General features: G+C 41.8%; 1 protein-coding gene across 3 annotated transcripts in view; it reads right to left on the bottom strand.

Moving 5' to 3' along the window:
• SLC17A8 (solute carrier family 17 member 8) overlaps positions 1-14,199 on the bottom strand; it is a 54,422-nt gene that overhangs the window by 25,405 nt on the left and 14,818 nt on the right. For 2 of the 3 annotated variants that reach the window (XM_020982298.2, XM_078149403.1), the window contains exons 2-4: positions 13,011-13,267; positions 5,149-5,263; positions 2,070-2,184 (exon numbers count right to left, since the gene is read on the bottom strand). In XM_020982298.2, coding sequence (XP_020837957.1) covers positions 2,070-2,184; positions 5,149-5,263; positions 13,011-13,267 — 487 coding nt within the window. Of the gene's footprint in view, positions 1-2,069; positions 2,185-5,148; positions 5,268-13,010; positions 13,268-14,199 lie in introns of all 3 variants that reach the window. The other variant, XM_078149400.1, reaches the window with a different exon arrangement.

The raw sequence follows: 14,199 nt of genomic DNA, 5'->3' as shown, positions 1-14,199 counted from the left end.
CCCCATTTTAGGAAGGACATGAATAAGCTAGCAAAGAGAGCAGCTAAGGTGGGCAGGAGACTCTAAAGGAGGAGACTCTAAATCATATTTTACAAGGAATCCTCAAAGGATTTGGGGGATCCTTGGTCTAGAGAAGAGGAGATTTAAGGGGGGACATGATAGTTATCACAGGCTAGATTTATTCTAGGACAGCCAGAAGGCACTGCAGATAGAGCACCAGACCTGGAGTCAGGAGGACCTCACAGATCAGGCTATGACCCTTGGCAAGTCACTTCACCCTGTTTGCCTCAGTTTCCTCATCTGTAAAATGAGCTGGAGAAGGAAATAGCAAACTACTCCAGTAGCTCTGCCAAGAAAACCCTGAATAGGGTCATGAAGAGTCGGACATGATTGAAACAACAGAACAACAAATGGGTCACATGGCCACATGTGTGAGAGGCAAGATTTGAACTCAGGTCTTACTAAGGCCAAGTCCAGCACTCTATACGCTATGCCACCTGGCTCCTGAGTCATGAAAAGACAGGTCTGCCTCAAAACAAGGAAGAAAATGGAGGAGGCAGCTTTATAAGGGGATAAAGAGCTAGCCTGAGTCAGCAAGCATGGGGTTCAAGGCTTATTTCTGACTCATCTTGGCTGTGTGACCCTGGGCAAGTCAATTAATTTCTAAGACCATAACTTCCCACTTCTGATACTTATCATCTGGGTAACTTAAATGCAACTTATATAACCTCTGTGGGCCTCAGATTCCTCATCTATAAAAAGAGTGTGTTGAGGGGACAAGAGAAGGGGGGATAGAAAGGAAGGCAGATTAGGGGAAGGAGTAATCATAATGCATGATGTTTTGGGTGGGGGGAAGGGGCGAGATGGGGAGAAAATTTGGAACTCAAAATCTTGTGGAAATAAATGTTGAAAACTAAAAATAAATAAAGAGTGCGTTGAAATAGCTGGGCTCTGACACGTCAGTCAGTTTTGTATCTATGGTCCAAGATTGTAAAAATTTGCTGAGTATCAGTATTAGTAAAGGGAGTTTCCTCATTGTTGGAAGTAATTTCCTCACTGGGAACTCTCAATAAAATCACATATTCTGACCAAAAAAGGAAGGACTTACTCACAATTAAAGCAGTTCAGGATTAACATGGGCAGCCTCCAGCTATGGTGAGCTTCCCACCCCTGGAAATGCCCAGAGAGGAGAGACGTGCTCTATTTGTAGGGGAAGGTGTTACATTAGAGGGGGAGGGCAGAGGAGAGAGCAAAGGGAAGACTAGATGGCACCTCAATCCCTTCTAGTTCTGAGTACTTTATGATACTCTCTATGGCCCAGTAGAAAGAATGTTGGATTTGGAGTCAGAGATGTTGTTTTTCAGTCATGTCTGATTCTTTGTGATCCCTTCAGGGTGTTCTTGGCAGAGATACTGGAGTGGTTTGACATTTCCTTCTCCAGCTCATTTTACATAGAAAGAAACTGAGGCAAACAGGGTTAAGTGACTTGCCCAGGGTCACACTGCTAGTAAGTGTCTGAGGCTAGATTTGAACTCAGGGATCTTCCTCACTCCAGACCAGTGTTCTATGCACTATGGCACCACCTAGCTGCCCCTTGGAGTTAGAGGACCTGAGTTCAAATATTGTCTCTACCTGGCAGACCATGGCCAAGTCACTCTTGAGGCCTCAGTTTCTTCATTTATTAAAACAAGAAGGTTGGGCTAGATGGCCTTTGAGGTCCCTCCCAGCTGCAAATCTATGAGACTGTGTGAAATGGCCACTCGTTATGTATCTTGGAATGACACAGGAACATTTTGGAGATAATATTCACTTTTCTAACACTAAGAAACTGAAAAAAGCAGTAAAATAGTCAATCAACAAACATTTATTAAATGCCACTATATACAAGGCACGTAGGTGCTGGGGATACAAAAACAAACGTGAAACAAAAAGCAGACCAGAACAATGGGCATGGAGTTTCCATCTTAAAGCTGAACCAACAAAGATGGCATTTTAAAAGAACTCCATCATCCAAAGCAAACTATAATATAAAAATAAAATATAAACGTATCGGACCATTGGTCTCCTACCTCCACCAGACCCTGTAGAATCCTGACCAGCATGACGCAGCCATAATGCACTCGGGCAGCAGAAGGGATGAGCATATTCAGAGTGGACGTTAGGAAAACAGCAGCTCCAAATACCCTACAAAGAGAAAGGAATAAAGAGACACTTGTACTTCAGGGTTATTTAAAACAAATCAGCCCTGGAAGACAGAACAAACCTCTGTATGACCTGAGGAATTAACCCAACGGAATACGGATTCTGATGCTTTGGGGGGAAGGGGGGAGGTACAGTGCAGAACCAGGATTTCCTCAATGTGAGAGACTTCTGGTATGCACACTCCATTCACCAATGCAGATCAGCAATTCCTCTATAAGTGTTTGTTGTTGTTTTGTCACTTTTCAGTCGTGTCAGACCCTTTGTGATCCTATTTGGAGTTTTCTTGGCAAAGATATTAGAATGGTTTGCCATTGCCTTCTTCGGCTCATTTTACAGATGGGGAAACTGAGGCAAATAAGGTTAAGTCCATGGCTGCAGTCACACAAGTAGCATGTATCAGATGAAGGAAAGCTGCTACTGCTTCTCACTACCTCCTCCCCTCAAAAAAATTATCTTGTATTTATTTTTAACATATTCCGTAAAAATATATTGCCCTGGGGCAGCAAGGTGGCACAGTGGATAAAGCACCAGCCCTGTATTTAGGAGGACCTGAGCTCAAATCCGATCTCAGACATATAACACTTACTAGCTATGTGACCCTGGGCAAGTCACTTAACCCCATTGCCTAACCAAAAAAAAACCCCCAAAAACCAAAAAAAAATATATATTGCCCACATATTCAGACAGTTGCCAAATCTTGTCATTTCTGTCTCTTCAACATCTCTCCCCTCCATTCACATATCTTGATTCAGATCCTCATCATCTCTTGCCTGGACTCTTGCAATGGCCTCGTAATTGACCTCTCTGCCTCCAGTCTCTCCCTTCTCCAATTCATCCTCCTTTCAACTCCCAAAGGAAGTGATTTTCCCAAAGCCCAGGTCAGACCATGTCTGTCTGTCTCTCTGTATTTATCTATCTCTGTCTCCATCTCTCTCTTCATTCCAGTAGCTTCTCATTACTTCTAAGATCAAATATAAATGCCTCCATTTTACATTTAAAAGTTCTCTGACTTTCCAGTCTTCTTACACATCTCTCCTCTTTACACACTCTACTGGACTCCTTGTTCCTCACACACAGGCTGCTCTATTTCCCACCTCTATGACTTTGCACTGGCTCTCCCCCATTCCTAGTATGTATTCCCTCCATGCCTCCACCTCTTGGAATTCCTAACTTCCTTCAAAAAAAATCAGTTTCTACAGAAGGTCTTCACCTGTTCCCCTCAATAACAAGAGTTGTATCTTAAGTATGGTTACTTAAGGTAACAGTGGTAGAACATGCTCAGATTTACCCTTCCTGGTGAATTATAGAGCGTATGTACAGATAGATATTCCTCTTCCTGGTTCCAGTTCTCTGTGAGGAAAGCTGGGGAGAGCCATTCATGACTCAAGAGTTTACAAATGAAAAATCACAAAAAGTTCCCTAACTGAATTCTGAGGCAGAACTCAGAAGACTTACAAAAGGGGCATCATTCCCCTCTCACCCTTTGCTTTCTGTCTCTTCCTTTTGGCTTTTGAGTTAGGACTCATTTGAACTGTCTCCTGAGAACTGAGCAGAAGGAGGGTAGCTGGACGGATTCACTCCCTTGACTGTCATGTGTCTGCGAGCACATGGCTGACTTTTGGGTTTGCTCATTTTATTTATTTTTGTTGAGCTAGTATCCTGAGATGGAAGGCCTGGGTCACTTCATAAGTTTCCAAAGGTCCAAAGATCCTGGAACACTTGTGAGGCAGCAGCTGGAGTGTAAAAAGTGCTGGCTATGGACTCAGTAAGGACTCAGACCCTCTGTGAACTGTGGGAAGCCACCTAGCCCAGCCCAGAAGCCGAGCACCCTGCATGTCCAGCATAGCAACTGACTGAACCATCCAAGAGGGATGCTTCCAGTCACACTGGTGGCCATAAGTAAAGCAGAAATTTGAACTCAGATCCCCTTGACTACAAATCTAGATTTTTCCTCACAGTATTAAGTGGGTACGCCTACATCTTTAGCATTCTTGAGATTCAGATTAATCCAAAATAATTTATTGAACACCTACTGTACTCATAACTGAGATTGCCATTTTAAAAGGAATAAAAATATGCATCTTAAAGAAAATGACCATATTTTTGCTTGAATTTTTATTATTTATGTTTTTTGGGGAATTTGATTTACAAGGTATTTTCTAAAGAGAAACTTAATCAAATGCTTCTCCAGAACCAGAGCTTGCTAATGTGAGGGCCTTAAGCTAATTGACTAAGTAATTAATTTGTAATATACTGGAGAGATCTCTTTTGCCCCAGATTATTACTTATCTTTCTACACATCAATAAAGTTATACAGATATAAATTTTATATATACGAAATAATATTTACACACACATTCCCAGTCTCCTCAGTTACTGATTGTACAATTTATGTTCATTGTAATGTAGCAGGTAATAACAGAAAGTAATAACCCTGGGCTGAGTTCTAGGTTCCAGTGGGACAGGGATGAGGAGGATGAGAACCATGGTGAGAATCCAGACAATATGGCTTGGAAATAGTGATGGGGGAAGGGCAGAACAAGACTAAAGCTGAGAGAGAGAAGAAACTTAGGATAAGTCATAAGTTTCATAGATCTAGAGCCAAAAAGGACTTTAGAGCATAACGCCCTCATTTTACAGATGAGGAAACTGAGACCTACGAAAGGGAAGTGACTTTGACAGTCACAGAGCAAGTTATTAACACAGCTAGTGCCCATATGTCCTCCTCCCAACTCACTGTTCATTCTACTAAATACCAGTCAAAGGAACAAAACAGGAGAACTATTTTAGCAAGGGATTCCCAGGAGTTGAGTATGTGATGATTTCAGTCCCCCAGGTAGCCCTTAGCCTTACTCTTAGGGAAAATTGAGAATTGGACGGACAGATTTTATGGACACACAAAGCAAAATTTAAAACTGGCAAGTGTGTTATTCCAGGGATTCTTACCTGTTTGCAGCAAATTTATTTGAGATGAAGCCTCCTGGAATCTGGGTTATAATATAGCCCCAGAAAAAAGATCCATGAATGAGTCCGACTGTCTCTGGGTCCCAGTTAAATTGTGCTCTCTGTGAATGAGAAAATAAGTCATCTGGGATTTGGGTGCCATCAAAAAAAAAAAAAACCCAAAACCTGATAATTATTTTCACTGACTGGTCTATTCAAGGAATTTTTGCCCGGGGACCATGAACTTGCTTTTTAAATATTTTGATAACTATATTTCCACATAGTCATTTTCTTTGTAAACCTGGTATTTTATTTTATGCATTAAAAATGATTCTGAAAAGAGGTCTGTAAGCTTCGCTAGATGGTGTAGTGGATAGAGTTCTGATCCTGGAATCAGGAAGACTCATCTTCCTGAGTTCAAATCTAGCCTCAGACACTTACCAGCTGTGTGACCTTGGACAAGTCACTTAATCCTGTTTGCCTCAGTTTCTCCATCTACAAAAATAAGCTGGAGAAGGAAATGGCATACTCCTGTATCTTTGCCAAGAAAACCCCAATTGGAGTCACCAAGAGTTGGACACAACTGTAAAAATGGCCAAAGATTATAAAAGAGGCCCATGGCATCAAAAGGTTAATAACTCCCGGTCCACTGGAGTGGCTCTGTAGAATGAGTAGTTCAGTCAAAAAACATAAGTCTTACATCCATAAATCTACCTCAGACACTACCTAGTCCAACCTTCTCATTTTACATGTAAGTAAACTGAGGCTCAGATAAATTAAAATAAAATCAAAGCTGAGACTCTGGGCCTCAATCTCCTCATCTGTCAAATGATAATATCCATCCTACTTGCTTACCAGGTTGTTGTAGGCCTGGAATGGGAAGGCAACAGGGTCTAGTGGAAATTGTTTTAGATCTGATATCGGGGAGCTGGGTTCAAGTCCCGAGTTTTCTAATGACTACCTGTGTAACCTTTGGCAGTCTGGCCTCAGTTCTCTTCTGTAAAATGAGGAGGTTAGATTTCAAGGTCTCTAAGGTCCCTCCCAGTTCCAGCCCTAGGATCCCACGTGTTTTGCAAAGTATAAAGAGTGTCTTTGACCAAGCTGACTCAGACAGGGTGCTCACACTTCTCACTCTGCTACTTGGAACCAAAATTCCCTTCAAGGCTCAGCTCAAATGGACTTCCTCTCAGGGCCATGCTAGTGTCTGTTGCCCTCCCAAAAAACAAATTGCTTTGTTTTTATTATGTATGTTTGTGTGTACACACACACACACACACACACACACACACACAATTACTTTTTGTTTTTCACCTTTATAACCCAAGTGTCTAGCACAGATAATGCTGTTATTGTTCAGTTGTATCTGACTCTTTGTGACCCCATTTAGGGTTTTCTTGGAAGAGACACTACAGTGGTTTGCCATTTTCTTCTCTGGCTCATTTTTACAGAGGAGGAAACTGAGGCAAACAGGCTGAAGTTACTTGCCCAGGGTCATATAGAGCCAGTAACTGTCTGAGGCTGGATTTTAACTCATGAAAGTGAGTCTTTCTGATTCCAAAGCCCAGTACTCGGTGCACTATGGCGCCACCTAGCTGCCCTGGTCAAGACAATAGACTCATATATACCTTTGGGACTAAAAAGGACCTCACAGGCAATCTAGTTTATCCCCTCCATTGTACAATGAGGAAACCAAGGCCCAGGAGGGTAAGGGACCTGTCCAAGGTCACACAGATACATTGATGTTAAGTATTTACCTATTAAATTGATTTGAAAGTGCTACAAAAATTCAAAGTATTTTGAATACATCATCAGCATGCAGCTCAAGCCTTCTTGCTAGGTTTTGATTATTAGAAACTTTCATTACATTTTATTTTACACACTTTCACGTCAGATTGAAACAGACCTTTCAAAGAGCAAATGCTCAAGGATTTCTGCTGGACTGAGTTGAATTGACTAATACTCTGGAGAATGGACAAGACTGTCTTCCCACTGCTGTCTATGTCCTCAGGATAGCTTTTCTTCTTACTTTGGAAACTGGGATTAGAGAGCGTTTCAGCACAAACCACCCAGGTTTCTCCTCATCGCCAAAGGATTTCTCAGCAGCTTCTCAGAGCCCTTTCTCTCTCATTTAGACAATTCGCTCTTCATTAGAAGGTTGAACACGTTCAGCTATGGCGATGAAGTCATTTTTTTTGCCCATTTGGTTACGAGCCAGATCTTTACTTACCTCCCCCCCTCCCCCACCCAAGCACAGACAATGTCAAATGTCCTTGGCTAAATCTGGTCCTTTCTTTTCTGCTGAGTTTAGCAAAATTACGTCTTCTTGCTGTGCATGGGATATGTGGTCAGGAAGACCTGGGGTTAAATGCCAGGTATGACCAGGCGCAAGCGACTTTGATCTTCCTGAGTCTCAGTTTCCTCATCTGTACAATATGGCTAAGAATAGTACTTATGAAGAGCTAGACTTGGAATCAGAATGACCTGTATTCTAATCCCACTGAAGAGACTTACCTGCTACAACCCTGAGCTAGTCACTCAACCTATGTCAGCCTCAGTTTCTTCATCTATAAAATGGGAATAATAATAGTACCTACCTCACAGAGTTGCTGTGAGGATAAAACGGCATAATGTATACAGGGTAATTTGCAAACCTTGAAATGCTACTTAAACGTTAGCTATTATTATTCACCAAGGCATCACAGCATGATACAAGGGCTCTTGCCCTGGGGTTCAATGGCTGGGGGGGAAAAATTACATCTTTATCTCCACTAACCTCTAACTGAGACTTAACAGTTGTTTGAATTATGAATGTAGGCAGCAAGCCAGCACTCTGAGAAGGGGTCCGTTGACACTGCCAGAATGCTAAGAAGATGCCTGATACAAAAAAAAGGAAGCCTTGGCATAGTGACTAGTGCTCTAACTTTGGAGAGACCTGGGTCTGAGTCCCGGCTCTAACATACACGGGCTGTGTCTTCCTAGGCAACCTCTCAGGGCTACAGAGACTGGAAGTCTCAGAGAGGGTGCCAGCTTACACTGGTAAAGACATTCCTCACTTGGGAGTTTTCTACACCAATGAACTCAAAGGTCATTCTCTATCCCTATTTTCATTCACAGGTTGGGAGAATCAAATGGGATAAATACAAAAATATTCCACAGGATCATAAATTTATAGATGGAAAAACCATCTAGTCTAACTCTTCTCTCCCCTTTCCATTTCACAGATGAAAAAATTGAGGCCCAGAGGAAGTAAAATCATTTGTCTAGGGTCACACATAAATGTGACCTATTGCCATCATTATCATTATCATTATTTTTTATTATTATCATTTTCCTCTTTCTAAAAAATGGTCAGTAACTATGCAGAAATATCAAAATGAATAAAGGAAGACTAATATAGTTCCTAGGGGTAATGGTCCTCCAACAGCATCCACAGTAAGAACTGGACCCCAGTGTTCCAAATATTACTGAGCCTGTGAGCTGGAGACTAGCTGAGGCTGGTGGAGGAATATTTTAGATTACAATCAGCTTTTCAGGGGGTCCCAGTGCAGATGGGGGTGGGGGCCTGAGACCATGGAAATTGCAGAGTCCCCACAAGCATTGTTCCAGGGGGGTTATTAAAATGTCTTTCCACAAAGCCCATGCTATTGACCTAGCCCTATCTTTCCAGGCAATAAACAAATGCCAAGCTACAAGTCATCTTTCTCTGGGCCTCAGCAGAGAGCTTTTAATTAGCTGGGCTTCCTAACAAAGGACTGAAATAAGACATGTGATACACATCAGAAGCCACACTGATATACACAAGCCTTCAAAAAAAAATGCCTGAGACACAATTGCCGAAAGGCGCCAGGGGATTCTCAGAGCACACGTTCCACCTTGGAACAAAAAGGTATTAGTAAGAAGCCTTTCTGTGGTTGTATTTGCTCATTGTGATCCATTCACCACCAAAACCTGTGACTGTCTTGAATAAAGGAGGTTTCCATCCTGAAACTCTAAGATGCTCTGGGTTTCTAAATTCCTCTAAGCTACCTTTGCTTTGGGGACAGTAGTTTCCGGCTGAAGAAAGCATCCTGGCTCCTCCCTCCCCTCACTGGAAAGGTGGCCTACCACTTACGGGTGGAAATGAGCTTATGTGTTTTTCTAAACTGCTTCCCCCCACCCCTTGGCATTCTTTTCTATTTTTGGTTAAAAGTTGGGCAGGGGGTAGAGAGGATATCCATTTGGAAATGAAAGTGATGTAAAAACAAATATCAATGAAAATGTTATTTTTAAAATCTGTTGTATTTTGGATGGAGCCCTGGACATACATGGCCGTATATACAATATATGTATATATTTAAATAAATAAAAATATAAAAATATATTATATATGTGTATATACATATATGTATGTATATATATATATATGTACATGTATATATATGTAGGGTGTCCAAAAAGTATTAATGCAGTTTTAATTTTTAGTAGACTTTTGAGTCACTCTATAGATGTAGATAGAGATATAATGTGTGTATATACATATACATATATACACACTGAAGAGAGAGACAGACGGAGAAGGTGGGAGGGAGACAGGGAGAAAGAGAGGAGGGAAGGAGGAGGAGAGAGGGAGAGGGGGGGAGAGAGAGAGAGGGGGGGAGAGAGAGAGAGAGAGGGAGGGGGGGAGAGAGAGAGAGAGAGAGAGAGAGAGAGAGAGAGAGAGAGAGAGAGAGAGAGAGAGAGAGAGAGAGAGAGAGAGATGGAGGGAGGGAGAAAGAGCATTTATTAAGCATTTACTATGTGCCAGGAACTGGAGTTATGAATACAAACAACCAAAACAATCCCTGTTCTCCAGAAATTTACCATCTCATAGGAGAAGACAACCCACAGAAGGATGTTAGAAGGCCTAAAGATGGGAAACAGGCACAGACAAGGCAAAGAGCCAAGAGTGTGCTCCTGGTCTCTGTTGGGTTGGAGCCAGTCAGAGAGGGAAGCCATGGCCGGGAAACCTTGGGAAAAGACTTGGAGTTCAGGCCAGCCCAACCCTGACACTCACTTGCTCTGTGATCTTGGACAAGTCAGAGGCAGCAGGTGGTACAGTGGACAGAGCATTGGGGCTGGAGTCAGGAAGACCTAAGTTCAAATATGATCTCAGACACTTCCTAGGTGTGTGACCCTGGGCAGGACTTTTGTCTTCTGTTTGCTTCAGAAATGTAAAATGGAGATTATAATAGTACCTACTTTCCGGGGTTGTTTGAGGACTGAATGAGATACTATTTGTAAAAGTGCTTAGCCCAGTGCCTAGCACACAGTAGGTGCTATATAAATATTCCCTCCCTCCCTTCTATCCACCTCATCATTGCCTTGGCTTTCTCACCCATTACATTTGTCCTGTCTACTTGCCAGAGCTGTTATGGGAAAAACTGCTTTGTAGGGCGTTGTGTACATGTTAGTTATTTATTTAAACGTTTGGGCTCTAGGAAGAAGTATCATGAGCCATGAAAGAAATGGTCTGGCCCTCATTCCTTCTCCTTTGGCCTGCCCACACAGCTCCCTCTCTATATGCTGCCCCAGTGACGTGGGCCTTCTCATCAAGGAATTCATCACGTAAAAGGCACTTGTAGACAGATGTGATGCATCCCAAAGATTATCAGATCATACATTCATTCAATTAGGAGAGAGCCCAGCACCTGGAAAGGCCTCCTGTGGGAGGTAATGACTGAGCTGTGAATGCAAGGAAGCTAGGGATTCCAAGAGGCAGTGGTGAGGAGGCAGGGCATTCCAGCCATAAGAAACAGCTTGGGCAAAGGCGTGGAGGCTAGAGATGAAATATCATGCATAAAGAACAGTTCATTTTACATATAAGGAAATATGGATACAGGTTAAGTGCCTTTAGTAAAGTCACACAGACAATATGTTATCATTTGAACACAGGTGCTCTGACTCCAAATTTAATGTTTCTTTTTTTCAATATGGCACTCAAACTCCCACAGCCTACTAACCACCTCCTGGCTGCCCTGGCTTCTTTCAAGTCTCAGCTAAAGTCCCATCTCAACAAGAAGCCCTTCAAGATCCCCCTTAAAGCTAGCCACCCTCCTGATTATCTCCAATTTATCCTGTATGTATATCTTCTTTGTCCATAGCTGTTTGCCTAGTGTCTTCCTTGTTAAACTTTAAGTTCCTTGAGGATGGGGCTTGGCTTTTGCCTTTCTTCATATTCCTAATGCTTAGCACAATTCCTGACACATAGTAGCACTTAAAAATGTTAATTGATTGTGGATAGAACACCAGGCTTGGAGTCAAGAAGACCTGAGTTCAAATTTGGCCTCAGATTTTTACTAGCTGTGAGACCCTGGGCAAGTCACTTAACCCTATTTGCCTCAGTTTCCTCACCTGTAAAATACACTGGAGAAGGAAATGGCAAAACACTCTAGTAACTTTGCCAAGAAAACCCCATACGGGGTCATGAAAAGTCACATTGGACTGAAAAATTGATTCCCTGACCAATTGGTGAATAGGTAAAGATATATTGAGGAGTCTTAAATGGCTATGTATTCAGTTCCATTCAAGAATAATTCTTGAATATCTATAAGTTACTATACAGTCTCACTGGAATGAAGTAAGCCTCTTGAGGGCAGGGAATGTTTTTTTATATTCTTGGTGCTTTGCAGTATATTACACAGAGTAAGTGATTAATAGTTTTGTTGACTGAATGAATGACTCTGGTTTATCTATTTTTTAATTTTAATTTTAATTTTCTTTTTTTTTAAGTCACTTGGGGTTAAGTGACTTGCCCAGGGTCACACAGCTAGTTAAGTGTCAAGTGTTTGGTCTGAGGCCACATTTGAACTCAGGTCCTCCTGACTTCAGGGCCAGTACTCTATCCACTGTGCCACCTAGCTGCCTCTTAATCTATTTTTTTAAAGACAGTCTCAACTCAGATTCTGAGTCTGATTCAAAAGACAAACTTGATTCTTTATCTTCTTCCTTGAGGACCAGCCCAAAATTACTTTGTATTTACCTTGTGTGTATTTTGTATTTTCTTGCCTATGTAGTATATGTTGTTTCTTCCCTGATACAAAGTAGAGCTTATTTTTTACTTTGTTTCCCCAATACCTGGAACGATGCCTGGAAAATTTTGTTCTTAAGAAAAGACAAAAGTTATGAAACAGGTGGAGAGATGGCCTCTGAGTCAGCATGGTGGCTAAATTGGATTGGAGTCAGGAAGATATGGGTTCAAATCCTGCTTCTGTATGGCCCTGAGAAAGACATTTAACTGCCTTCTGCCTCCACTTCCTCGTCTGTAAAAAGAAGTAGCCTTAAACATCCTTTCCAGACCTAATTTTGTGAGCTGTCGTCAAAATGACCAGTACTCCAGTTCTGCTAATATGTGGAGATTTCCTGGATGAAAAAACTCCCTCTACCAGTGGATGTCCATTTATAATCTAGAGCAAGCAGTAAAGTGACCTGCCCAGAATCACACTACCCACATGGTGTCAGGATAGGGATTTGAACTCAGGTCCGCCTGGCTTTCCAGCCAGCTCTATCTACTACACCACTTAATAAATACTGCTTGTTTATTAAGTCATTTAAGAAGTGTTCTTGCCTAAGTGAGATACAGTAATCAATGGAGCCCTGGTGACTTTGCACAGTCCTCCCTCACTTAAATCGAATTCACTTGCAAGTCATGGCATCATCGCCCTAATATCACGGTCCCCTTCAAGAATGAAAGACAAACAACAACAACCATTCCATATGAATTGAACTGGACTCCATCCCATAATCTCTACCCTATTAAAGGCATCCATTTGGAAATCAGTGAATTGAAGGGGAGGGTTTAATCCAAGAATTATCCTAAGGGGAATGAATTCACATCATAAAACATTCACCTACCTGGACTTCTGGCTTCCCATTTATGTACACAGTACTATTATTGACCATCTCCACAATAGCGACTCCAAGGTTGCACCGAATCCCAAAGGAAATGCAGAAGCCCAGGCCACTCATGATAGCAATGATGTAGCGTTTGGGTACCCCACAGCAATAGCAGTCCCATCGAGTGGCACTCCGAGTGGGAACCTGCACTGGCCGCCCCTCTTCATTCAGCTCGATGTTGTCTTCTTCCACGCTGGTCCCATCAATTTTTCTGAACAGGAAAATGAAAGAGGAGGAAAGAAAGCTTTAGGTTTAATTAGGGAAATTACGCAGAGCATAGAAGGTATAAAATGATTGCAATTGTGGGAATGGGGCCGTCTAACTAACTACCATCTGCCATGTCCTTGGGCAGCTAGGTGGCATTGTGGATAGAGTTGAATTGGTCAAGAAGACCTAAGTTCAAATTCTGCCTCTGATACTTGTTAGCCGTATGACTCTGCCCTCCCAAGTCAAAACCTCTTTCAGCCTGTTTCCTCATCTGCAAAATCTCCATTTGCACCTATCTCAATGGGTTATTATGAGTTTTAAACAACATAATACATGTAAAATGCTTCACAAACCTTAAAGTATAATATAATTACTAGTTATTATCATTATTATGTTATTTTTCTTACATGTGTCCATTTATGTTTATGTATCTCCTCAGTTAGAATGTAAGCTTTTGAGGGCAGGAGCCATTGTTGTCTTTCACCGAAGCTTTTTCTTTGAATCCCTTGTACTAAACACAGTAGGCAGCTAGGCAGCACAGTGGCTAGAGCACCAGGTCTGAAGTCAGAAAGATTCATCTTCATGAGTTCAAATATGGCCTTAGACACTTACTAGCTGTATGACCCTGGGCAAGTCACTTAACCCTATTTGCCTCAGTCTCCTCATCTGTAAAATGAACTCGAGAAGGAAATAGCAAAGCACTCCAGTATCTGTGTCAAGAAAACCCCAAATGGGGTCATGAACAGTCAGACACAACCGAAAGAACTCAACAACAACAGCGACTTAACAGTACCTGGCACATAATAAGCCGAAATAAATGCTGGTTGATTGACTGATTGATTGACTTTAAAAAGACTTTACCTTTTCCAGTAACACTTTGTAAGTAAGGTGAATCTGAGTGTGTATAAAGTGGATTTTCTATTATTCTTTCTTAGT

This window comes from Phascolarctos cinereus, unplaced genomic scaffold, assembly GCF_003287225.1.
Source record: "Phascolarctos cinereus isolate Bilbo 61053 unplaced genomic scaffold, phaCin_HiC Scaffold_1;HRSCAF=81, whole genome shotgun sequence".
In the NCBI taxonomy this organism is placed as follows: Eukaryota; Metazoa; Chordata; class Mammalia; order Diprotodontia; family Phascolarctidae; genus Phascolarctos; species Phascolarctos cinereus.
This window is presented reverse-complemented; position numbering and strand designations above follow the sequence as displayed.